At 39.4% G+C, this 27,926-nt stretch overlaps 3 protein-coding genes across 4 annotated transcripts in view; 1 reads left to right on the forward strand and 2 right to left on the reverse strand.

The window, feature by feature from the left end:
* LOC142159828 (uncharacterized) overlaps positions 1 to 27,926 on the reverse strand; it is a 111,848-nt gene that overhangs the window by 21,775 nt on the left and 62,147 nt on the right. The gene's annotated exons all lie outside the window — the stretch shown is intronic.
* On the forward strand, positions 539 to 12,103 carry LOC142159809 (uncharacterized). The gene is made up of 3 exons (XM_075214560.1): positions 539 to 668; positions 8,936 to 9,013; positions 9,152 to 12,103. Exons 2-3 carry the CDS (start codon positions 8,980 to 8,982, stop codon positions 11,296 to 11,298), a joined length of 2,181 nt encoding a protein of 726 aa, XP_075070661.1. The 5' UTR covers positions 539 to 668; positions 8,936 to 8,979; the 3' UTR covers positions 11,299 to 12,103.
* LOC142159814 (uncharacterized) lies at positions 20,294 to 27,645 on the reverse strand. 2 transcript variants are annotated; one of them, XM_075214582.1, is made up of 3 exons: positions 26,970 to 27,645; positions 25,235 to 25,524; positions 20,294 to 22,667 (listed from the first exon to the last, which is right to left on the reverse strand). In XM_075214582.1, the coding sequence occupies exons 2-3, from the start codon at positions 25,317 to 25,319 to the stop codon at positions 20,641 to 20,643; spliced, it is 2,112 nt and encodes a 703-aa protein (XP_075070683.1). In that variant the 5' UTR covers positions 25,320 to 25,524; positions 26,970 to 27,645; the 3' UTR covers positions 20,294 to 20,640. The 2 variants fall into 2 exon arrangements, with proteins under 2 accessions (XP_075070683.1, XP_075070684.1); XM_075214583.1 differs by lacking the exon at positions 25,235 to 25,524.

Raw genomic sequence — 27,926 nt, forward strand, 5'->3', positions numbered from 1 at the left:
TTTCAGCTCGCAGCTCCCTGAGCTCGAAAGGTATCATAATAACGGTAATTACGCGGACTATTACCGTAATCGCTGTAATAGTGCGCAAGCCGGGTTACTTTTGCGAGGAACGCGGACAATTGAATATGCCCCACTTTTCTTTACCAGTTGTTTTTAAGGTGCACCCCACAGTTTTGTTTAACATTTAATACTTAAACTGACAATAATAAAACACAACCTCTACATTTATTTCTGAGATTCTGAGCACAAGAAAATGGTCACTATCTAATCTATTGCTGTAATACTCTGGAGAGTTGTATACAAGATGTATAATTCCTGTTTACTTACAGAAATACTGGGTAATATGACAGACTCGGACCTGTAGAAGGGTCCGAGTATGTTTTTCATCATCATGAACCACAGGAAAATGGCCGCTGCCTGTCTCTGGGGACATTTATTGTAGTATTAGATTATACAAGTATTACACTAGTGTTCGTATATAAAATGCGTTAGCGCTGGTGACGTCCTATGTATTCCATGTTATACCAGTGAGTGGGAGGTGGCTTTGTTTAGTCCTTTCTCCCTGTATCACTCTGTCTTCACCCGTGACGCCGGAAGGGGAGTAAAGCTGGCAGTGACGCTGGATCGGTCAGTGACTTCCGGTAATGACCTGTGAGATAGGGTTTCAGGTGAGTTCTGGTATATTCAGCTCATGAATATTAATGAGTAATAATGAATATTCAGATGAGGGGATTGTGAGAACTGCCTGTCATCCCATTTATACCTAGATCTTCTATATTATGGTATGGTGCATGATATAATAACATAGGTGTAGGGCCTTCATAGTTAAAACAAGATAAAATATCTCTATAATTTATCTTCTTTTCAGTATAATATGGTTGGGTATTCAATGGAAATGACACCAGTATCTACAGCATGGGTCCTTATGTGCTCTGTTTGTTTTTTGAAAAGGTCACATTTAGGCAACTACTTTCTCTTCTGTGATGCATGTCAGAAGCACAGCAACACTTTTATCCCATATTACGAGAAGCCCATCTTGTTAGTCAGCTTAGTGTGTAAGTGCAGGCTGCACTGATCATCATGGAAGTTTACCTCTTTTCCTGTTGTGGGTGGCGTGGAGTACGACTTCATCTTGTTAAGACCTCATTAATAGTGCCCTGCAGCAAGCAATGTCAGACTCACTCATGGCCTCATACCCCGGGCTGGTTGTGGCAATAGAATGGGGATGAACAAGGAGGGGATCCACCCTTAAAAGCTGCAACCAGAACCAGGCTATGACCGGCTGGCAGATAACACTGTAACAAGGAAACCTGCAGCATTAGTTCCTTCTGTCATTATATCACACGACCCCAGCCTGCTCAGCACAGGGCTGATTTTCTTAGGTTCCTGCCTCCTACCCCCCAGGAAAAACATGTTTTTGACACAGGAACCCTTCCCAACAGCCCTATTGATGGGTGTTGATGTAATAGTGTAAATTTAGGTATGTGGCACTACTGGTCCCAGGAAGCCTCTGGCAGCCATAAACTGCTTGGGTATGCTGGCGCTTGTAGGAAGTGCCAGCATATCCATGAGTGCCAGAGCATGCTGGCACTTGTAAACCCCCTTATGTGTATAAATGTATGCCAAGTAACCTTCTTTCTCTGTTTTGCTCTTTACCACAAGACAGTCCAGTATTACTCTCATGCTCTTAAGTATTATTGCTTTTAGGATTATATTCCTACTTCCCTTACGCTTGCCTCTGATTTAGAACAACATTTACCCCAACAAATGTGAAAAACACTTTTCAGATAAGGTTGTTTTTTCTTGTAGTTTTCTATCACTACTTGCTTACATATAGACATAATATAGTATCAGTATCTTTGGATCTATGAACCACATAAACAGTGTTGCATATATGGTGCTTCCTCGCATGCGACTTACTTCTATCCCCGTACCAATAATATCTTCTATATAGTAAAGCATGCTACAATAACATCCATCTGACAGTCCTCTTTTACTTTGCATCAGCTCATCTCTATGTCCTGTGGCTTCCGCTTGTACAACATTTATAGATTGTATTCCTTCCTTACACAGTATTACACTAAACTGCCTATACTCCTTTTCACTATAGTCTCACTGCAGTCATTCTTCATTGCCGACAGGATATTAAATTTAAACCTAAATATCCTCTGTCTGTAGAGGTAAAGGATTTTGGGAATGCCATTGCGACATCTCTGTTATCTCTGTTAATTTAAACTGTGACCTCACTAGAGATGTGAAGAATTCTGGAAACGTCACAGTCTCATTTTTGATTGAAAAAGTAGCTTTATTTTGTATAAAGTACAAAAAACACAGTTCATACATTTCATTCAAGTGTACGCAGTACACCGTAAGACATGATCATGCATACGTTTTAGTACAATACAAGACATGACATCCTACACTATATACATCAAGTACTGCACTAACCATTCAAACTTAAAACGTATCACAGTGCAATAAAATAACATTGGATGTGAGGGGGAGGTAGGTGAGAGGGGTAGGGTGATGGAGTCACGAGCAAAAAGTTTTTATTGAGGACAGACACAAAGGGAAGGGTGCATAAATAGACATGACATTCAATAATACTTCATGCTGTGAAGGGGAGTGGGTTGGAGGGGGAAAGGGAGGGGAGCACAAACCAAAGTTTTTTTATTGAAAATAGACACAATGGGGAGGAGAAGAGGAGACAACAGTCAATCAATTACAATCAATCGTCGTCTTCATCTTCCTCAGGACTGTCAAGGGTGTTATAGTCTCTTAACAGGCTATGGATAAGCCTGCGACAGTCCTGGATGGTCATCTTCTCCCGCTTCAAGATGAGGCGGTTCCTGGCAAGCCACATAGCGTCCTTAAAACAGTTCATAAGGCGCCAGGCCTCCTGGATTGCCTCAACGGTGTGAGTCCCAGGAAATAATCCATAAAATACCGAATGGTATGAAAGGCAAGTCCTGGGCACACTGTCCTTAAGTTCATGTTCCAGGGCATCCAACAATGCCTGTGCAGTGGGGCAGTCCCAAAAGATATGTTGAGCAGTCTCCCTCTTGGTAATACAAAAGGGGCAGTGAACATATCTGCACAGGTTCCGGGAGTGCATAAATGTCCTGAGAGGCAAACCCCCCTGAATGGCCATCCATGCAATGTCTTTATGTCCATTAGTCAGTCTCTTGGAGGCCACATTCTCCCAAACATGTTTGGCCGTGGCCACAGGGAGCCCTGGAACAGACTCCATAATGTCCTTAGCTCTGATGAGCTTGTGGATAGTTTTAGGTTTCCACAAGTCTGGTTTAAGTCCCTCCAGATGGTGCTCCCTCACAAATTGTCCAACATCCAGGTAAAACCAAGGTGTAGTCCAGTTGTAAGGGAAGGAGCTGTCCCACTTGTCCCAACCAAGTTTCCTCCAAAGAGGGAGAAGGAAAAAGCGTGACATGGACTTCCCAGCAGAGCAAACATTCTTTTCAAGGAGTGTCCTGCGGATACAGTTGCAAACAAAGAAGGCCCGCAGCATGGTGGGGATATCAGGGATCCCTTTCCCACCTTTGTGGGGCTCCTTGTACATAACAGACCGCTTCACTCTGTCCATTTTGGAGCCCCAGATGAAGTGAAAGACTGTCCTCGTGATGGTCTTACAGACGGCAGCAAGAGGTGGCCAAGCTTGGGCCGTGTACTGAAGAACGGGAAGAATCTCGTTGCGCAGTACCAGTGCTTTCCCTTCGATGGTAAGAAGTCTGAGGCTCCACAGTCCAATCTTTTGCCGGACTGTTGCCAGTCTCTCTTCCCAGCACTTCAGGGCCGCCTCCTCTCCACCGAACCAAACTCCAAGAATTTTGATGAAGTCCGGCTTGATTGTGAAGTCTCATAGTCTACTGGATGTCTTCTCACAAGTGATGCACAGTTAGGCAACTGAGGGCAATCTTCCTTACAGAGGAGATAGCACAGTTATATAAGGGAGGTTAGCTGCAGTAACTGTGAAATATCTGGGCAGCTACATGTGATCGTACCACACTTGCTTCCTACATCGGCCTTGCATCCATCACATCTGCATACCTCCTATTCCATCTTGGGCCTAAGATAGAACCAAAAAGAAGCTTCAGGCCAAAGAAACTGCTCTTCAGGCTTACAACAGCGATCGCCACACTCTAGCTTCTGCCCAGTTATATTCCTGCACTTACCGAGGACTCCTTAGAAGTTGTCTATCTTCAAACAGGTTAGTTATATAAAAACAATACAACAACACCTACTTAAATACAGTTAAACAGCTCTGCAGTATTGCTGAAACTTACTGACTTGCTCCCATATATATATATTAACCTGCTGTGAACTTATAAATTGATTGAGCAAATTCAATGTTTGCATTTTTGTTTGAGAGGCATCTGTGGGATCAGTAGCTGATAGAGAGTATTGCCAATTGGAGGTTCCTAGGGTGCTTCTTGGTAAGTAAGCTCTAAGTTTAAAACCATGTGAATGTATGACCCAATATAAGGACTCTCATTCTTTAGAGTTAAGACCACCTTATTAGCAGAAACACCTTAACAGGGTGGGTGGCTTATAATATATTTGCAAATATGTGTAACTGAGACTCTGCATTTTATAGACAAGTAGAATATCAGCTAATTTAATGGGTTACAGCAGTGTGTTGGGGGATTTTTTTTCTTGATCACCCCACCATTTCAAGAACCTGCTGTGAATTTCTAAATTGTTTAAACAACTTCCATTTTTGCATAGCTTTAAAAAGGACAAATCAGCCCCAAGCATACAACTTTCAAAATAATCCTGGAGGAATCCCCCCTCCACAGAAATTAGTAATTAATTCTCTGAATACATTAATTAATTTGTCAAACTAACATTCAGACAAAATATGGGCCATCGTAGGCAAATTCAAGTCTCAGCTAGCAGTACTAGGTAACTGAACTAACACACTAACAAAAAAACAGACTAACTCTGCAAACACCAGGAAACTATCACCCAAATTTCAAGGCTTTCAAGGACCACATGCAAGATCTGAAAAAATAAATCCAGAAGAAAGAGTTTCCAAATCAAATACATTTCAGAATTAGTAAAGATGGACACTCTGACAATTGTCACCTGATACTGCATTAGAGAATCTAAAACTTGATTGAGCCCACTGGGCCCTGTGCCTTAAATCAACAACAGATCAGCCTCCTTGGGATGTCGTCTGTCAGTTTCATGATTTCAAAACATAAGAGAGAATTATGGTGGCTACCAGAAATGCCATTCCATGTGCAGAACCTAAGCTCCACATGTTTTAAGATTTGGTTCCATCTACACTCAAAAAAAGATGAAACCTTATCAACTTAACTAACACTCTTCAGAATAATGGTATAAAATATAAATGTGGATTTACCTTTCAACTGATAGTGTCTCATGAAGGCAAGAACCACCCCATTGATTAAGAAACAGAAAGTCCAGCAAGGTAGCGGGCAGAGCGTTGGTACTGGAATGCTGGGTCCCAACCTCAGAACAGCTGGATAACAGATTACATTAGTCCGCTTTTTATACAGATTTACACAGATACCCTCGCAGGAGGTAATTCAGCCTCCTGTCCCTCTAACCAATCCAGGTGCTTCATGAAGCCTGCATATAAATGAGCCTGGAGGGCTTTAACAGCTTTTTACATTACTGCTAGTGGCACCACAACGTCTGAGGTTTTTGTATTGAATGTTTACCATCAGGATATAACACTTTCTCTAATCTTGCTTTTAACAAAATTTAACTTGCAAGATTCACATCAATCTGTGATCACTTGCATCCATACGCATGGGAAGTCTACTAGCAAGTCTAATTACCCCTCCTGTGATTTCAGGCTCAGCAGACGTGTTGGTCACTCACCGATGAAAAAGTCTAATTAACATGAGATTACCTGTCTCCAGACAGTTTCAAAAACACATTCCCTCCACACATATGCTTGCTTGGGATTTCTTATAGAAAAGTTACAAAACCCAAATATGACATACTGTCTCAGAAATCAGTACATTTCTAATACCCAGTTTAAAAAATCAGTAAAATTTGCAATGATCTAAATTAGCACACTGTGCTAATAATTTAAATATATTTATGCAATAAGTTATTTATAAGTGATCCAGCCACAATATTCCTTTGCTTATCTTCAGTTAGTGACCATAAAACGAGCCATAAAACGATGTAACGAGCAAACAATTCACTCTTCACATACCTGAAAGTGCGACACAAGAGAAAGCGATTGCATCAGAAATGGACACTATAATGAAGATTACATTAACCCTATCACTACAAGTGCTATTATTAAACCAGAAACTATTTAATTACCTTCTCACAATCAAGACTCCCTGAACCCCTCCACCGCAATCTGGGCATTACTGCCAAAATAACAACTTCTGTATCGTTCTCTGAGCCACAAAAATAAAAATAGAAGCCCATTCCCTTACCAGAGTCTTTGCTATCAAGACGCCCAGACTCCTGATTGAATTACTTTCCAGAGCACATCTTCCCAGATGATAATCCTAACAAGGAACCTATCCCACTGACTAACTCTGTACGTTGAGTCTATGCAACTTTTAGTTAGCAGGTTACATCTTGGTTGACCTTTTGTTACATTTAAATGATTTCACCTAACGACATAGACCCATACTTAAGTTACCTTAGTTTGAGTGCTGTTTTCTACCAATTGTTACTTATATAACGAGTTTACTCTGTTGACAGCTGTGCATTCAGTGCTGCACTGACTGTCAGTCTTAATATAGGCTTGTTTTGAGACCAAAACAGTAATTTACAGTTGGATTGCATACTGCTTCCGATATTATGCCTCATTGTAGAATTTCACTCCCAAGAAAAACTCTGCTGTACTCAAATACAAAATACAGGAATTATTGAGCTCTTGCAGCCTGCCATATCTGTCTTATTCCCAGATCGAACATCAAATAAAGTGATATCGCCAGAAGAGTTAGCCCAAGCTATAAAAGACCTAAGAATACAGTGGCACCTGGACCAGACTTATCTATAGCTTTATATTAAAAGAGACTTGCAGATGCCTGTGGCTTGCTCCCTTTTCCGCACACGAAAATGGGAAGAATTGTATAAATGTATTTCTCTTGATGGAACACAGTGCCTTGTGTATATGATTGTAATGCAGAAAATGCAACCTCTCGAAGATTCTCATGAAATCAAATGAGAGGAGGACATAAGGTAGACACTAACTCCTTTTTCCATAAGTATTAAAGAAAACTCCTACAATATCCTTTATAGGTGAAACATTGTACTGTCCCGGTTACATGCAATTTACTCTACATCCTCTAACCTATGCCTGCATTCCTGCAGACAGGAGGGCACTCTGTTCCACATCTGGAGGAGCTGTCCCAAAATAGCTTCACCATGGAAAGATTTGCACCAATTAATCAAGATCATAACTGGACTGAGAATCCCGAACTATCCGTCCTACTCAATTTTACTACAGGTATTCCAAACCACACCCAAAAACAATCAACAGTCTTTTTCCGAATTATCTTGGGGTTCCTCTTACCATCAGTAACCTGCCATTACTGACCATTTCTACTGGTGTTCCTTGGGCACCAGCCACTCTCTGACCAGTAAGTGCCAAGTGCACTGCACACCAGTGATAGTAGAGTATGTACTGCAACCACGAGGTTCCATCAGTGTCACCAGGAACCGCTTTCTTCTGGGTGCTGTGTGTAGCTGCTGTAGCACCTTTTTACTGGTGAATAATGTGGCTGGTTCCTCCTGACCGCTCACTTTGGCTCGGGATTGCAGGGTAACAGGCAGAGTGTTTGAATCAAGGTGCTGGGGTCAATACAGGACAGCAAGGGGACAGAGGAGTGTGGTAGCTCTTATTTGTACGTCATAGGATTTCTGCAGATATAGGTGTCTCGTAAGAATAGATCAGGATAAAAGAGTAGTGTTTGTTACTCAATAGTAGCTCTACAAATTCTGTTACATGTCACTGAGAAGTAGTGACGATACACACACAGATAGACCCCCTTGTGGGCGTTCAATCAAAGGCATGTGGTTGTCAAGGTGATACCTTCCCATTTCCTGGGCTCAGACCAAATGCCTAATTAACATGCACAGAAGATTTCTCTCCATGTTGTCAGATGCTCATCAGGGATCCAGAATCTGGACTTTCATTCCAGCAGTTCATATATAGCACAGTATATAAATGTGTTACCAATCATGGAATGCATGATGAACAAGAATTTTTGCGTAACAAGTAAAAGCTTAAAATAAGATATTCCGTGGCATTATAAGTGAAAATAATGCTGTGATTCACTATGGATTTCCAGCATCGCTATATTTATCCATCATTCTTCCTTTTTACAAAGCTCCAGGGGCCACTTTGTTGTGATATACAATAGTGGACAGAGGCACAGTACAGAAATAGATTCACTTTCATTACAAGGTACCCCTATTTACAGCAATATGAAAACGTTATAATCCACAGCAAACACAAGTATTCTTGTTCTGCCATCCACTACAGTGTTTGCTCATACCAGACCAGCACTATGCACAATAGTCCTCCAATAGCAATCCTTTTTGGTCTTCAACACCTCTGGGCCTACCTAGTTTTCAACTACCTTCCTGGTCGGGGCCACTACTCCATCCAACACCTTTTCTACTTTGGACACAACCCCTATTCAGCAGGCCCATGTGTAGTACTGTAGCAGTTTTGTCCAGCGAGAGTAGAGAACAAGAAAAAGGGCATCCTATGTGACAGCAAGAAGAGAATGGTGTCAGTGGGGGTTCAGGTGTGCGGGAGTCCTAGCGAGCAGAGCAGGTAACATGTTAAAATTCCACAACATTCTGTGATCTAGGGCTATTCCATCACAGGCATGTGTCTTTATGATGACTCTAACTTTGTGGGTCGGGTTCTTATAATGTGTGAAGATATTGCTGTTTCTCCATGCAGGAGTGGAGTAATCAAAAGGACACAAGGATCTGTATAAGGACATTATGATGGAGATTCACCAGCCCCTCACATTTCTAGGTAAGAAACATCAAAACAGTGTAAGAAAACTTAACTTTCTAACAAATATATGTAGTTGGATATTAATATGATATAACTAGTAGTAGCAAAAAGTAAAGTAACAATTAAAAATGACAAGAATGCATTTCTTCCTCGCAGGTTTCCCTAACTGTGCTGCAACTGAATTTCCATCTACTCATATTTTGGAGGAATCTGTCTCTGGTGAAGGAGGAAACCTCACGCATACTGACCTTAATCCACCCAAGTATCTTAAACAACAACCTACTCACAATCAGGAAGCTTTAATGCCATGTGAAGAACACCTCACTGATCTGTATCGATGTTTAGATCATACACAATCGCCATCTACTCATATAAAGGATGAATCGGTCCCATGCAAAGAAGGAAACCTCAACGACCACAACATGTATATATCTACAGATCATACACAAGATACATCAAACGCTATTAAGGAGGAATTAGTCTCTGGTGAAGAAGGAAATCTCACACAAACTGACATTTATACACCCACAGATCATACACAATATACATCTACTTATATTAAGGAGGAATCATTCTCATGTGAAGAAGGAAATCTCACACAAACTGATATTTATACAGCTACCGATCATACACAATATCCATATACTCATATTAAGGTAAAAAGGGTCTCGTTTGAAGAAGAAAATCTCACAGACGCTGAAATTTATACACCCACAGGTCAAACACAGTATACATCTACTCATATTAAGGAGGAATCAGTCTCGTGTGAAGAAGGACATTTTTCACACAATGATATGCATACACCAACAGATCATACACAATATACATCTATTATTACCTCAAATCTTGTTATACATGAGATTGTTTATAAAGGTGAAAAACCATATACCTGCTCTGAATGTCAGAAATGTTTTAGTAGTAAGGGAAATCTTGTTGCACATGAAAAAATCCACACAGGAGTAAAGCCATATTCTTGTTCAGTGTGTGGTAAATGTTTTATTAACAACTCCAATCTTGTAAAACATCAGAGAATTCACACAGGAGAGAAACCATTTCCTTGCTCTGTGTGTAAGAAATGTTTTGTTAGTAAAGCTCATCTTGTTGTGCATCAGAGAATTCACACTGGAGAGAAACCATATTCTTGCTCTGTGTGTGGTAAACGTGTTATTAGTATATCAGTACTTGCAAGGCATCAGAAAAGTCACACAGGAGAGAAACCATTTTCTTGCACTGAATGTGGGAAATGTTTTAGCACCAACTCTTATCTTGTTGTACATCAGCGAATTCACACAGGAGAAAAACCTTATTCTTGTACTGAATGTGGGAAATGTTTTAAACGTAACTCACACCGCAACAAACATCAGAAAATTCACACAGCAGAGAAACAATATTCATGTACCAATTATGGAGAAAGTTTTTTAAATAGCTCATCTGATGTTGAACATCATAACATTCATATTGAAGAGAAACCATATTCTTGTTCCGAATGTGCAAAATGTTTTAACAGTAACTCAAAACTTATACAACATCAAAGACATCACACAAGGGAGAAGCCGCAGTGCTCAGAATGCGGGAAATTCTTCATTAGTAATTCCTATCTTGTTATACATCAAAGAATTCACACTGGCGAAAAACCATATACTTGTTCTGAATGTGGGAAATGTTTTATCAGTAACTCAAACCTTGTTGAACATTTAAGAAGTCACACAGGAGTGAAACCATATTCTTGCTCTGTTTGTATGAAATCTTTTGCCAATACTTCTAACCTTATTATACACCAGAGAATTCACACAGGAGAGAAGCCCTATACTTGCTCTGAATGTGGAAAATGTTTTATATGTAATGCGCATCTTGTGATACATCAGAAAAGTCACACAGGAGAGAAACCATATTCTTGCTCTGTGTGTGGAAAATGTTTCATTAGTAATGGAAATCTTATTGTACATCACAGGGTTCACACAGGAGAGAAACCATATTCTTGTTCTGAATGTAGTAAATGTTTTTGCAGCAAATCAGATCTTGTTAGACATCAAAGAAGTCACACTGGAGAGAAACCATACTCTTGCATTAAATGTGGGAAATGTTTTACTAGTAATTCACATCTCGTTAAACATCAAAGGATTCACACAGGAGAGAAACCATATTCTTGCTCTGTATGTGGAAAATGCTTTACCAGTAATGGAAATCTTGTAGTTCATCTGAGGATTCACACAGGAGAGAAACCATATTCTTGCTCTAAATGTGGGAAATGTTTTACGAGTAAATCACATCTTGTTAAACATCAGAGAATTCACACAAGATAGAATCCATATTCTTGCATTAGGTGTAAGAAATCTTTTGTGAACACAGGTAGTCCGTCTAGACAAGTAAACATTGTTATAGCCTATAGGATGTATCTATACATGAAAAAGCTTCACCTGTAAAATATTTTTTTAATAAAATTTTTACATGTGAGGTGATATCTGTGGCAGTCATATTAATGATTACCACTATACTGACATAGGTTAGACCTACAAAAAAAAAAAAGTGATTTAAAGAATGCCTACAAAAAAAAAAATACTTACAATAAAAATGACAGTGGACATCCTCAGCATCCATACACTACATACCGATTCCTGTCAATGCTGGCACTCTCAAATTACGTCACTCTTTATCTTTGTATTTAAAGCGGCAATGCAAGGACCCCACGACTTTGATATCTCATTTACACGTTAGGGTTAGGCATTGCCGCTTTAAATACAAACATACCACTGTCGCTGTGAACACTGACGTGAACTGAAACTCCCGGCATTGACACCAATCGGTATGTAGCGTAAGGATGCCCACTGTCATTTTTATTGTAAGTCATTATTTTATTTTTGTAGGCATTCTTTAAATAGCTATTTTTTTGTAGGTTTAACCTATGTCGGTATTACCACCATCGTTAAATGGTACCCAACCCAGGTGATACAAATGTTTTTCATGATCTCATTAATGCAAGATTAAAACAAAATACACCACCATAGATGAATGTTGTGTGAGCAACAGAACTTGTACTTTATCTACAAACTTGATCATGTATTTTAATAAATACCACTGGATTGTGATCATTGCCATATCATTGAAAAATATGTATTATCCAAACTGCTTTATGACAATATAAAATCTTTTTGTTCTAGAGTAGGTACATTTGGAAAATGTACTTTGTGCCAATTTAATTAATTTAAATAGCCATGTGTAAACACGTGCACCATTAAATATAATTGAATGTTCTATTGATGTTACATCATAATGCACAATTTACATTTGTTATTGTTTTGCTTCTCATCATGATTTGAATAGAGCACAGTCCCTCTTAGCTTGGAGATGACACCAGTTTAACTGCTGACTATAGGTTTAAGTTATCCAATCTCTAACTTTGTACATATACAAAGGTAACAGTAACACTTTTGTTTAATAAAAATAGTATAAATTTGTTGAAAACTTTTGAAGGATACTTCACAAATCAATGTTTTATTAGTGGGCATAGCTATAACCATCTGCATTGTTAAAAGATAGACTGTCATAGAGGAGATTGGGACGGGTTGTTGAGCCATAGGCCCTGTAGACTTATCAGGATGTAATCCAGTTATTCTTGTCCATGAATGCATTACCACAGTCCAAGATGTGTCTTAACATCTTGACAGCTGTGGGAGTCACTTAATGTTGGTACCCTTTCCATCTTCTGACCAGGTAGGATAGAAAATGTGATACATGTCTGAATTTTTCACCACCATTGACATATTGCCAATACACTAAAATGCAGCAAAGGTCGCCCCAACTTTCAGTACTTCACTAATAGAGAGCTATATCAGGGTAGTAAGGACAGCTAAGCCGAACACCAACACCAAATTATTGGTCTCTTTCAACTGTAACTACTATATATTGCCTTTCCTCCTGCAGCCTAATATAGCACAACAGAAAAGGTGATTTAGCATAATAGTTGAAGTTGGTACCATTATTTGATTATTTACTGTGCTTAAAGATATGCATATGCTTTTTTATTGAAGAAGATGGAAGAGGAGCATTTCAAGGAAGCAAAATACTAAAATCACATCATAAACAACATTAATCAAAAACTAGCAGTAACCCTATGATTCAGACAACATGAAAAAAAGAAAAAGGGCCTCATCAAATACTTATAGTGGATTTCTAATCTAAATACAAAGCGGAAGGGGATATAGGCTAGTGATTGGTAGGTCCCGAGGGAAGGGAGCTTTGAGGAAAATGGAATGGAGGAGTTGGCCGAGGATTGTTCCGATATGGTGCAACTTAGCATTTTGTTGCACTCAAACTATATGTAATTAGGCTCTAAATGTGTTAAGTGGTGCTTGGTATATTACATGGGAGAAAGGAATAAGAAATCCGTAGGGATTCCAGGTTTGGTTTCTATAAGGAGATTCAATTCTTTCCAAGGTGGAAACGATTTAGAGCAATTTCACTAAATATGAGCCGGAGGCCCTCCTGTCCACAGGCTCTACAACAAAGGAGTGATGAGTTAGGGACTCTTTGAGGCCCAAAGTATCCCTCATGTTCTTTTACCACCAAAGCTCTTTGGGTTCTTTGGAAAATTGATTGTGTTTCAACATTAGTTGGTAAAGAGTCGTGATTAAGCCTTTAGAAGAAAATATTTGATAGTAGAATGTTTCTAAAGGATGTTGCATTCCAGTTCTAAATCAGTGTGTTAATTCTAAAACTTATAAAAAATATCTAAATTGTAGGTATTGGAAGAAGCAATACAGGCTACCTGGGCTAAACCCTATACTATAATGCAGAGGCACAGTGTCATAGATTATACAGGGGCCCTAGATAACACAGGCACTCGGTTGAAGAACTCCCACATTAACCAAGTCTAAGTGCACCTGGAACAGAAAGTTGGGGCAATGGCAGTTTGCCTCCCACCTCATGAACTGCCCTGAAACAGACCCTTTACCTACAAGCAGTAAAGATAAGGGAGCAGCTCACTGAACTAAGTAGGGATATGGGGAGGTTTTTGCAGGCACAGCATCCCCACTTTACCAGCAAGCCTAGGCGTAAAGATCTAGGTGTCTCTGACTACAGGGACACCTAGATCTGTAGGTGGTCCTCGCCCCCATCTAACTAAGGAAGAACATCATCGCAGAAGAACTTAACCTATGTTTCTACTGTGCCAGTCCAGAACTCCTTTACTCTTTCCTTCTTCCCTCGTAACCCTGTAGGCTCCACGGCAAGAACTGGGTCCATAACTGCGGTAACTTTCCCACATTCCTACTCAACATCATGTAATATACCATATATCAATAAACACTAATCTACAAACTGCTCAGAAAAATGTCTAGTAATATTTGAGGATCCTCACAGACAAAAGAAACATATTACATTTATTACAGAGGCACTTTGAGGAGCAGCTCAAGACCCTGGGCTCAGTGATGGCGAGTACAATCAAGGCTTCTTGAGCAATGCTTCAAAAGTCAAGTCAAAAGGTTTTGCCATAATTAAGGTCAGATGGAATCTCTTTATCTTCAGAGATAAATGGAGAAATGTGAAAGAACAATGTGTGATTATTAAAGCTACAATTCATAACCAAGTATATATGTTTAAGTACCATATTTGAGCAGCAACCAATAATCACATATATGTGTATTATTGTATGGGAGTATTTTTAATTATTTAATCCTAGAGAAACTCAATTATTTCCAAAAATGATTCTCTAATTGCCTCATTAGGGGCAATTTCCATCAATAATGCTCTTCAGCTTAACCAGATAGTGGATTTTTGTTGAAATAACACAGCAGAATAAAGCCACAGTGATGTCGTGTATACTGTCTTGTATAAAGCTATTTTTTTGCTTCCCACATTATTGCTTGCCTTAAATATTTCAGTAAGCAACAATACGATCATTTTTCTCTCAGGAATATCTTCTGAATGCTTTGCATGGAACATTTCCATCATCCAGGTCCTATAATATTACATTGAGGAGGACACCAGTACTTTTGGTTACACGGAAGCCACACAAGTGCTTTGTCAGAGAGAGGCATACACTTGGGGCCTGATGCTGAGATAGGGGTAAAGCAATAAATCAAGCAAATTTGCACTGTGGCAAAACCATGTTGCACTGCTGGCGGTGTGGGAAATTTTAAATGTGATTTAGTGTTGGGAAAGATGTCCTAGATCAACTCTAAATTGCATTTTAAAAATAAAGCTGCCCAGTATTTGTGTGCTACATGCAAAAGCAGGCAGTATTTCCCTGCATGCAAAACATTATTTCATTTTCATCTCTGCATTGCCACATCGTCTGTTCAAAAGTATACTTACAGTTTCCGCAATAAGGGTATCTACCTTCTGATGTTTGCTTTAACACTAATAATCGCCTAACCAGAAAAACACAGCCAGTTCAATCAACAATTTACACCTGCACATATCACAGTGGAGGAGCTATGCTTTGGAAGATACAATACTATTAAAATAAATGTCCTTTCCAGAATGTCCATTGACATCTGACAGTGCGCATGTGGCCACAATGATCTTTTTTTACATTTAGAAATATCAGACTCTGGTTCTTTAATCCAGAATCCTGAGATAGTGTTACTTTGCTGAGAAAAACAAAGCATTTTGAGGCTTAATAAATTAACTAAATCTACTGTCCCCACAGAGGTCTACAGGGACTTCCATAAGCTCCGTTAATAGGGTTAAGGCCAGAAAAATCTCTGATTATTACAGTGTTAACCCTTTCTTACATAGCAAAAAGCTGTGGAAGAGCCATTTGCAGGCATTTTAGCTCTTCATCGCTTGCTACATAGACCCCCATACTGTTTAAATCTCTATGTACAAATGGCTATATACTATAGAAATAACAGATGTTTCCATGTTATGAGTGATAAACCTTTTTGACATATGTGAAATCTAAAGTTGACTTGATATAGATGTATTTAGACACTCTAGTATGGTTAGGAGGGAAAATACGGCACTTGCATCTTAGTTTATGTGTGTTACGGCCACCAGTGCGGCAGAAACTCATAGAAACAGTAGAAGAGGTCTTCACCTTTAGCAGCCGCCTTTCCCGTAGAGACTGGTTACGCTCACAGGTACTCGGATGCCCCCAGGACTCAGCTCAGAGTAGTATAAGTTTATGCTAACATGGCAGTGCACAGGTACAGGAGGTAGTACACGGAGCAGAGGCAGGCCAGAGATCTGCGGACTGGACAGAGCACCGGAGATGTCAGGTACCAGCAGGGTCAGGGTCACAGGCAATGGTTCGGAATCCGGGGACAGGCAAAAGGTCTGGGTCACAGGCAATGGTTCAGAGTCCGGGTACAGGCAAAAGATCTGGGTCACAGGCAATGGTTCAAAGTCCAGGTACAGGCAGAGGTCATACACGGGTAAATCAATCTAAGGTTTCAACACCAAACAGGAACAGGCAACAGTACTGGGACATAACGCTATAACAGGCAGTGAGGCTCAGTCCTCACTGCCTTAAATAGTACTAAGAGCTAATCAGAACAGAGCCCTGCAAGCATCCACAGGACTAGCGTAATTGATAGTAATGCTGGTGGCCAATGAGGATAAAGGTACCCAGCTAGTAGTAATCAGCCAGGTGGCTGCATAATAAATTACTGGCATACAGCCAGTAAGAGTAATAGGATCCCCTTTAATCAGCCCGCTATCTGACAGCTGGCCGGGCGTGGCGGCAGATAAATGCAGGCATCCCGGGACGTCGGGACCGGATGTGACGTCCCAGTCGTCATAACGACGGCCGGGACGCCAGAGACCAGGGGCGGGGAGTTGCGGCGGTGCATGTTCAGCAGCTGTAGTGACTATTTAACAAGTCACCTTGGTCAACGTGAATCGGTAGTTGGAAAGTTGTTACATCTGTGCTAGAATTAAGAGACCCTGGCACTTATAGCAAGTATTCAAACTAAGACATTAACTTTATTAAGACTTGTTTTATCTGTGATCATCTCCGCAATGCAGTTGATATCTATCGTTATAGCAAGCATTTAATATTATCAATAAGACTCAGTATGATATTGAATTTGACAGCGATTAACAGCAGGAATCACTGATTCAGACGCAGTCATGGTCAGTTATGAATATTGTGAATCCCGGGGCAGATAAGTAACATTGAGTCTAATCTCAGAAATCTCAAAGGTACATCCGGCTACATATACAATTTAGGTTTTCGGGCCAAGCACATGATAAACAACCATTCGGCCCGATATCTCATTAGTGTGTACGCTCCAACGATGAACGATTATTGTTCCAAAGCACATCATATCCTTTGATTTGATTTTATAAACGGACTAAAAATCTTGATCAATGATGGAACGATGTTGTTCCAATTCTGCAGTGTGTACACACTCATGTCCAGCAGTGTAGGCAGATCTCTGTGGAATGTGCAGAGTCACGATCTTATCAGTCAATGATTATGACAGATGAAGAGCACATATCTCATGGTAAATCGTGTATACCGGGAATAGTGTGCACACAAGAATCGGCTGCCAATCTGGACATTCAATTGTTAACGATATTGCATCGGGCAAGATTTTCTGTAGTGTGTACCCAGCCATACTGATGATGCTAACAAGGGAATAGCAGATAAACTGAATGTGTTAAATTATTTTGGGTAAATCCCAGATAACAGAGGGATATGTAACTGACAAGTTCTAGAGAACCACCTGCTGACAATTTACTGGTAAAAGTTTAAACCTCCTGGGCAGAAACTGATACATAGTAGAGAATGCCTGACAATATATATGAAACTTGGCCCTAATGTATGTGATTAATATACAGAACACTGGTAAATGAAATATTATTATAATTTGAATATAACACAATAAATATAATTTAACCCTTGCATAAAACAAATGGAAAGAGATATTAAGAGCAGGCATTTGTTGTTGGGCCCTCTAACATGCTAAAACAATAGGTAAAGCACACACATATGATATTCCCATACATGGGAGAAGTAGATGAATACATGTCAAGCGTTTCTTTAATTGCCTATGTTGTATGTGAAAGATGCATAGCTAGCATGGAGCATATGTGAAAACACCACTGTAATGTTAGTTGTGCCTAGCACAGGGAATTGTATATCCAAGACATGATTGTGTGGTATGCCTTTGCCCAGGCTACGAGCAACTCTAGGTTATGTCTATCATCTTCTTGCCTACTCTGCCATTTATTATATCCTTTCTTGAGCTGGACACTCCCCCAAACCTTACCCTGCCCATAATGATGTAACACATGCCCGATGGCCCAAGATATTGTATTGTGAAAGGGTTATCACACCTTCATTAGATTGTCTGGAGAAAGGGAGGTCCTGGACAGGTGCTTATGAAGAACATTCATTTCAGAAGGGTTAACCATTGCCATGACACAAACAAGGATTTTTTTATTTCGGACAGATGGTTGGCAATGAGTGTTAAAACTGATGCAAATATTATACCCCAATGTAATCTGTTACACTGCTCCCATTCTGTAAATATAAATAATGTATAAAATGCCAAAATATGCTTTATCCATCTCTTTAATTAGTATGAATATATGCATAAATTACACTTTATCAAATCTAATGAACACATACCCATTCTATAAAAGTAAGTTTTGTTGTCTATTAGATAAAAAAAAGATTGTTTTCATCTTAGTACTGTATTGGCAATGGACACAAACCACTAATTGCAGGAGGTCTGCAATCCTCCAATAAACAATAAGTAAAAGGAAAAATAAGCAATGGTGTATAAGTGTTCAAAAATCAACTATGAACCATGAATAAATAACACTGTTTATTCCAAATACATAAGAAACCATCATCAATAAGTGTCAATATATCGATAATAAAGGAATAAAAAAAACATACAATGATGACATATAGAATATCATATCAATTGTTAATCACATGTGTGCATACTCCAAATCTATTCATATAGTTGTAATATAGAGAATCACTTTCAGGAAACTATATATATATATATATATATATATATATATATATATATATATATATATATATATATATATATATATGCATGAACAGTTACAGAGCTGTAAAACTCCCAGCAGTCCACATAGAAGAGGTAAAGATTGTATAAACCAAATCTGCCACTGGTCAAAAGGCAAATGTTATAAGCAAAATAATACAATGTTATTGATAATAACAACGGTTGTGAGGCGGAAACCAATTAGAATATGCGGAGTGGCGATAATAAAGCATGTGCAGTCGCTTAGCTCCTTACCGGATAACCGGAGAATAAGTCCTTGATGTAATCATGGAGAAGTTGTTGGAGGAAGTTGTATTGGATTACTCCCTCTACGGATGTGAAGGTTGTGCACGAGAGAGCACTGTTTCATCTGCATCGTTTCAGCTACAGGTCACTTCTTCTCCATGATTATTATCTGGTAAGGAGCTAAGTGACTGCACATGCTTTATGATCGCTACTCCGCATATCCTAATTGTTGGTTTGTGCCTCACAACCGTTATTATTATCAATAACATTATAACATTTGCCTTTTCACCAGTGGCAGATTTGGTTTATACAGTATTTATCTCTTCTATTTGGACTGCTGGGAGTTATGCAACTCTGTGACTCTGTTCATGCATATATATATATATATATATATATATATATATATATATATATATATTTTGTTTCCTGAAAGTGATTCTTTATATTACAACTATATGAATAGATTTGGAGTATGCACACATGTGATTAACAATCGATATGATATTTGTCATAATTTTCTGTTTTTTCATTCCTTTATTATTGATTTATTGCCACTTATTGATCGTGGGTTTTTCATGTATTTGGAATAAACATTGTTATTTATCCATGGTTGATAGTTGAGTTTTGGACACTTAGGGCCTAATTCATTAGGGAACTTTAGCAAGAAATTGAATGAGTAAATTTTCTGGACAAAACCATGTTGCAATGCAAGGGGTGAAAATTACTTACCCAGCGAAGAAACTACTTAATCACAAGGGGCCTGATCATTAAGGAACTTAAATGAAGACGTTTCTTATTTAAGTCTCCTGGACAAAACCATGTTACAATGCAAGGGGTGCAAATTAGTTTTCTGTTTTGCACATAAGTTAAATACTGGCTGTTTTTTCATGTAGCACACAAATACTTGATAGCTTATTTTTTGTACACTGAAATTTAAAGTTGATATTTGTGAGCTACATGAAAAAACAGCCAGTATTTAACTTATGTGCAAAATAATAAACAAATTTACACCCGTTGCATTGCAACATGGTTTTGTCCAGAAAACTTAAGTAGGAAAACTTACTCAATTTTTTGCCTAAGTTCCTTAATGAATCAAGCCCTTATACACTATTCCATGTTTTTCCTTTTACTTGTTGTCTATTAGGTAGCTCTGTGTTTTGAGACATGTTTATATAGTAGGATAACTGTATAAAGTTTTATAAAAAAGTCAGGGGTGGGCAAAATAATGTAGAATTCAGCAGCCAGTCCATCTAATCTAGGGGATAGGAAGGAAATTCATTCATTGACCACGTAAATTATTTGAAAAAGGTAACTTGCCAGCAGTAATCTTTTAGGCACATTTTCAATCTGGTTCCTGGAATTTATACAGCCCTGGAATAAGTCCATTCAATTAAGATTTTTCAATATATGACTACAGTGTTTTTGTTAAGGTTCAGTATTTCCTGCATTTGCTCCAGTGTGAATTTGCTGATGATTAACAAGACTGGCATTACTGAGGAAACTTCTCCCACATTCAAAACAACAATATGGTAATGTGTGGACCCTGTGATGTCTAGTGAGCCCTGATTGATCAGTAAAAGATTTCCCACACAAAGAGCAAGAAAATGCCTTTTCTCCAGTGTGAATTCTCTGATGCGTTATAAGATGTGTTGAAGTGGAGAAACATTTCCCACATTCAGAGCAAGAATATGGTTTCTCTCCTGTGTGAACTCTTTCATGTCTAATGAGCCCTGACTTATCAGTAAAACATTTCCCACATACAGAGCAAGAAAATGACTTTTCTCCAGAATGGTATCTCTGATGGGTCATAAGGGTTGCTTTAGCTGCAAAACATTTCCCACATTCAGAGCAAGAATATGGTTTCTCTCCTGTGTGAACCATTTGATGTCTGGTGAGAGCCGCTTTCTCCTTAAACCATTTCTCACAAACAGAACAGGAGAACAACTTTTCTCCAGTGTGAATTCTCTGATGTGTCTTAAGATTCGATTTTGTGATGAACCCTTTCCCACATTCAGAGCAAGAGTATGGTTTCTCTCCTGTGTGAATTCTCCGATGTCTAATAAGATGCGCGCTACTGTTAAAACATTTTCCACATTCAGAACAAGAATATGGTTTCTCTTCTGTGTGAATTCTTTGATGAACAACAAGCATTGATTTAGTGATAAAACATTTCCCACATTCAGAGCAAGGATATGGTTTCTCTCCAGTGTGAATTCTCTGGTGAATGACAAGAGTAGAGTTACAATTAAAAGATTTTCCACATTCTGAGCAAGAGTATGGCTTTTCTCCTGTGTGACTCATCTCATGTGTTATGAGAGTTGACTTCCAGGTAAAACTCTTCTTACAAACAGAACATGAAAATGGCTTCTCTCCAGTGTGAATGCGTTGGTGTCTAGTGAGGTTTGCTTTCTGGGTAAACTGTTTCCCACAAACAGTGCAGGAATATGATTTTTCATCAGTGGAGCATTGTTCATGTTCAGAACAAGGAATAGATTTATTCTGTCTATGAATTTCCTCATGTTTAAGAAAATCATCATTGTCAGTAAAAAAGATTTGACACTCAGAGCAGTTATATATGCTACTTGCCCTCTGAGAGGTTTGACGATTCACAGAATTTGAATCATTAAATATATTTATATCATAACCTGTACAATTTTCAGAGACATTTCTTGTCTGTGTATTACTGTCCATTTCACCATCTTGCACACTATAAGTAGGTGTAGTGACTAGATTTTCTTCTTCAGACGAGACTGAACCATCCTTAATATGAATAGATGTATATTGTATATGATCTGAAGTTGTATAAATGTCAACGTCGCTGAGATTTTCTTCATCACATGAGACAGATTCCTCCTTAACATGAGATTTATATTGTGTATAATCTGTGGGTGTAAAAATTTCAGACTCTGTGAGATTTCCTTCTTCGCATGAAACTGATTCCTCCTTAATTTGAATAGAGGTATAATGTGTATGATCTGTGGGTGTAAAAATGTCAGAGTCTGTGAGATTTCCTTCATCACATGAGACAGATTCCTCCTTAATATCGGTAGGTCTGCACAGTGCATGATCTGTGGGGGTATAACTGTCAGGGTGTAGAATATTTCCTTCTTCATATGAGGCTGATTCTTCTTTAATATGAGAAGATGAACATAGGGTATAAATGTCAGTGTATGAGAGGTTTCTTGATTCACATGAGACAGATTCTTCCTTAATATAAGTAGATGTATATTGTGTATGATTTGTCGGTGGATAAATGTCAGAGTTGGTGTGGTTTCCCTCTTTACATGAAGTTGGTATCTCAGTAACATTCTCCATACAGTTGATCTTTTGTTTCTCTGTTAATGATTTTGCAGTGTGGATATTTAGAACAATACTGTGATCCTCAGTCATACAATCCGAAGAAGAAATACGAGTGTGGGATCCTCCAGATATTTTTGCATCATCAGTGAAATCTGTTGGAGATAAATGCATTGTGGTTATTTTGTAGACACACTAGAATAACAAAGAGGAGAAAAGGCTCCTGTGAATGACATTCATGCACAGGACTCTTTGTAGTCTGCTCCACGGGCTGCAGATTTTATAGGGTGACAGAGGAGGAAGTGTAGTCTAGCAGAACAAATACAACTCTACCAGCCATCCACCTAACGCTCGTTCTTATCTCCTGTGTCTTCCCGGCCTCTTTATTCACTCCTCCTGTGCTATATCCCCTCTACTGACACCACTCTGTGCCTGATGCCTGTTTACCCTCCCTTTAGGATGTAAGCTCTTACGAGCAGGGCCCTCTTCCCTCCTGTCTCTATACCTAGTCTTCTGCTCCAACTTCACTACAATAGCCGTGCCTGGAGTTCCTGAAGTCTTGGTATTATTCGTTTATTGTTCTGTACTTTTACCCAGTATGGTCTAGTGTTTGTATTGTGTACAGCACTGCGGAAATAAAGGATAATAATAAAAACAACTGCCAACTCTATGACTATAACCATCTTCATAAGGTGATTTCCTGCTCTACTCTTCCCTCACTCCTACAGCCCAGTAACACAGACACATATACAGACTTCTACTTGTATTATTTATCTCTGTAAAACCCAACACTGTATATTTTAAAATAGTCCACTGTTCAGTAACACCTGACCAAATGCAATATATTTCTCACCATGTTTGGATCAGACCTGAATTTAAACCCACCATTCTGTGGAATGGACATTCTGTGGAAATGCAACATCGTTCCTAATGCTTGCTAAATTTGACATCACACAGACCAAGAAGGAGAAGCACAGAGAGACTGTGATTTACCACTGACTACTATTTTATGCTCAACTGAAAGGACACTATATGTAAGCGCAACCTTTACTTGTAATAAAATAGTTGAAGAGACAGCGAGTCCTTCATTTACCTAGATCCCGATGCCGGAATTATGGACCTCACTTACACGGAACAGTGGGCAACAAGTCTGCTTAGCTATTTCAGACACCCACACACTGGGGTGCACAAACTGTATATTTATTATCAGAACAACATAGCCTGTGTTTCTTTGGGACAGGAGGACACTATACATAGCCAGCTCTGACAACTATACAGTATATGAGATTTAGGATTCACCACGTATGTCAATGTATTAACATCATTTATACATTGTGTAACCACGTTTGGCTATCTAAACCACCAGTTAAAAAGTATTAATAGTTTAGTAGGGAATCTACTATATACATTACTCATTTGGAGAATTACAGGCAGTGGCTTACTCACACAATATATCCACATTATGGATTATTATGTCTGTTTAGAGTTGTACAATGGAAGTTGTGCCCTGTCCTAAGTGCAAACAAAGGGGAGCCGCTGTGCATACTGGAAAGCAATGTAATTAAAACCTTAAAGAAAGCTTAATTTCATGGTGCCTATGAGCTAGGAGGCTCTGACTTCAGCATGTATCAACCCAATGTTATCTCAGAGCGCTAGCTGCCTAGAGCAACATAACTGACCCACTCGGCATAAAGGGACTAAACTAATAATGTACAGAAAGTGCATCAAAGTCTGGTGAACATTTGACAAGATAGGAGTAAATTGCCACAAGTTGTCCCACTCGTGGAGTTGGTGACGTCAATCAGCTAGTGATGGATAGAGCCGCTCCATCACTTAAGTACAAAAAAACAACTACAGAGGTGTCTGGAGCATTACTGGAAAAATTACAAACCTCCCTGACAGACCTCAAACAAGACTTGTCAGTGCATGCTTACAGAATATCAGAATCAGAAGATTCTATCAGTGCACTATAGGCTGACTTTACAACAATGCATCACTCTGAGAAACAAATTCATCATCTGGAAGAGTAATTTCTTACCACTGAAAAACAACAACATGAGGATAACTGAAATGCTGAATAAATGTTAAAGGGGACGTTTTAGTGCAACTCTGTGCAAGATGACTAACATTAGATGTACATCTGCCATCTCAATACTTGTTACTGAAGAACACAGGCTTGGCCCTATAGAAAATGGTCCAATAAACAAGCAAAACCAGTTATAGTCAAACTTCTAACTATTCCAACATCTAACAAGTGCTCTAGATGGCTTGAAGATTTCCCATAAGATCCCACGAAAGAACAGCCAATCTGAGTTTCCATACTAGTGGATAGCATTATGATTTCCTAGAATGGGGCCAAACATAGTACAATGGTTGGTCAATTTAGTTGAATTGAACAAATTAATCAGTCAAAATTTGACTGTGTGGGGGGCAGCTTAAGAAAGGTTTCCTGCACTGGTCTACAGTTCCCTGGTATTAGTGTGAATGTCCTGAGTTACCAGGACAGGTAAGTACTAAGTGGGGGTAATAGGAGTCAGTGATATACAATACTAACATCATATACTATGGATATGCAGCCCAGCTAAGTCATTTCTCTGTCACTGCATGTGACTTCCAGATACCTCATCCTCACACTGCACACATGTAACAATGTATTTATGTTATACCCACAGTGATAACACCTTTTATATACAAAGACGGGTCTGACTAAACCTCTTCTTACCCAGTGATGTGAGGGGCCGGTGATTCTCCATCATGACGTCCGTGTACAGACCCTTGTGTCCTTCTAAATACTCCCACTCCTCCATGGAGAAATAGACAGTGACATCCTGACACCTTATAGGAACCTGACACACACAATGATACAGTCATCACCCAGACACATCCCCTGGTGTTACTGTATAATGTCCTGTTCCCAGCAGTCACCTCTCCAGTCAGCAGCTGAATGATGATTTATATAGGACTCTCTGCCTTTTACATGGGTTTAACTTTTATGCGACCATACTGGTCAATCTAGAAACAGAAAATACATTAGCTAAAAACAGAAGCTAGGGGAAAACTTTACCATTTAGAAGATAACCCCCTTCAAGTACACATCTAATGACCTAGACCGTATAGTTACTTAATGTCGCTCATAGTAACACTAGTTACCCCACATGCCGAACTGCCCACTAAGCATTAGTCATTTATCCATAATACAGTAATACCTCGGTAACAAAAAATAATGACAGGGCCAGAAAAACAGGAGGGGTGAGAGAGAGAAAGCGAAAGTGAAGAAAGCAAAGTTGTTTTAAGAGTCTGCTTGGGACATAAGGTGCGAGTAAATAGAATACTGAATTAGAAGTAGAAGACACGGTGGATGCAGTAGAGTCATTCGAGTCATTAGTGGGCATCCCAAAAATATTCAGCTGCAAAGTCTACGGAACAAAGTGAAAAGTATGGGAGTGGACTCTGGTCTGCTTGTACCCAATATACAACAACATATTATACTTGATATTATACTTCAAATGATTCCGACGAGCAGCACCATTTGTCGGCCGTGTGAAGTCACATGATGTGGTAGCAACAAGTCTGACAAGTGAGCTGAAGGCTCACAATGACTGGCCTGGTGCAGCCTGCCAAGTACTGAAGTAGCACCTTAACACAGACTGCTGCAGTCATGAGGCGGCAACATCACGTTCAGGACTAAAGCAAGGTCTCACCCTGTGCAGGAGTGACATACAAGTGAGGATAGACTCACATTTTGGGCGGTCACCTACATAACTCCTCTTACCCACAAACTAGAATGTTCTTGAGGGTTCCTGGCACCCTCAGTGTCCTCAGTGCAGTAGGGCTCTGTGTTTATTGTGAGACCTCTGCTGCAATACTGTAGGAGAGCTAAAGGATAAAACAGACAACAAGAAACGCCATTGGCCAGGTCACTTGTCCATTCAAGAGCCTACTGTTGTATCAGTCCACCTGTCAGACCCCTCCTGTGACTGTGACACACTGTAACAGAGCAGAGGACCCCTCCACAACAAGTATAGGAAGTCGGGAAAAGGGTTGTTTAATTAGAGCCTCACCCCAAAAATTGTGAAAATCATTCATTAATATTTAGTGAGAAATAAAGAAAACTAAACTTTATTTGCCCCCTCTTTTCTATTAGCTCACCTACCCATGTTTCTCTTTCATGATGTAGTTTACATCCAGATAAGCACAGTAGGTACCCCCAAGCCCTCCATACATCCAGTTATTAGTGTCTCTCCCACTTTCTGTCTTTCCCTTTCCCCACTCTTATCTATGGGGAATGTGATTGTTTCCTACCTTAGCACAGAGATACAAAGAAACTCTGACCCTGCCTGTTATCTGGGGGAGAAATGATGAATAGTCTTGCTTCTGTAGCATTATGTGCAGTAAATGACAAGACACGGAGAAATAATAACAGCTTATAATAAATGTCATTATCTGGTGCTACTCACATGTATATTACCAGTAGTATCTCCTAAATGCCTCTTGCACTCGTTGATAATGATAACAAAGCACTTCCGGTCTTTGTGTTCCACGTGACTTCCTGTCCGTGCGTTCCACCTTATTTCCTGGTAGTGCGTTCCACCTGACTTCCTGGCTGTGCGTTCCACTTGACTTCCTGGTTGTATTCAAATCCTCCTTAACGTAAACCAGTGATTTTATTTGTAAATGCAATCCAAAATAATGGTCAGGCTTATCAATAGTCATCCATTATCTGCCTGTTCTTGAGCAGAGCAGGCTCCTTGGACATTGTAGTAGTCGAAAACTCTTGTCACAGGTTTCCTTTCTTTTTTTTCTTTTTTTTAAGAAATACTTCCTCAGGTATTTTCAAAGATAATAACTTAGGTGCTCCCGACCAAAAAAGGAAATATAAAAGGGGTGGGGGAGTGCAATCTCAGTTGAACAGTAAGTACATTTGGCAAATAATAAACAAAATATACAATGAGAAATATATGTATATATTAGATAAGTAGGAAACACATTAAAATTGCTGAAGATTCCAAAGTAGGGGGTGGAGGGCAGGGGAATGTAAGGGAGTCAAGGAGAAGGAGACTGTATTGGAGAAAGGGGTAGGAGAAAAGTTCCATAGTTTACCTTTCTTGTATGTGGGTAGATGGGCTGACAAGAGTTATCTTGGTCTGATACACTAGTCCAGAGGTGGGCAAACCAGTCCTCAAGGGCTACCAACAGTTCATGTTTTTAGGATTTCTGTCTGTAGAAACAGCTGGGATAATTACTGACCCAGCCAAATAGATTAACTCAGCTGTGCATGATTAAAGAAATCCTAAAAACATGAACTGTTGATAGCCCTTGAGGACTGGTTTGCCCACCTCTGCACTAGTCTGTCCGTGTAGTACCAAGGGAGATCCCATTTTGATAGGCCTGTCACATAGATCGAAGTCAGAAGG

The sequence above is a fragment of the Mixophyes fleayi genome, chromosome 6 (genome assembly GCF_038048845.1).
Source record: "Mixophyes fleayi isolate aMixFle1 chromosome 6, aMixFle1.hap1, whole genome shotgun sequence".
NCBI lineage: Eukaryota > Metazoa > Chordata > Amphibia > Anura > Limnodynastidae > Mixophyes > Mixophyes fleayi.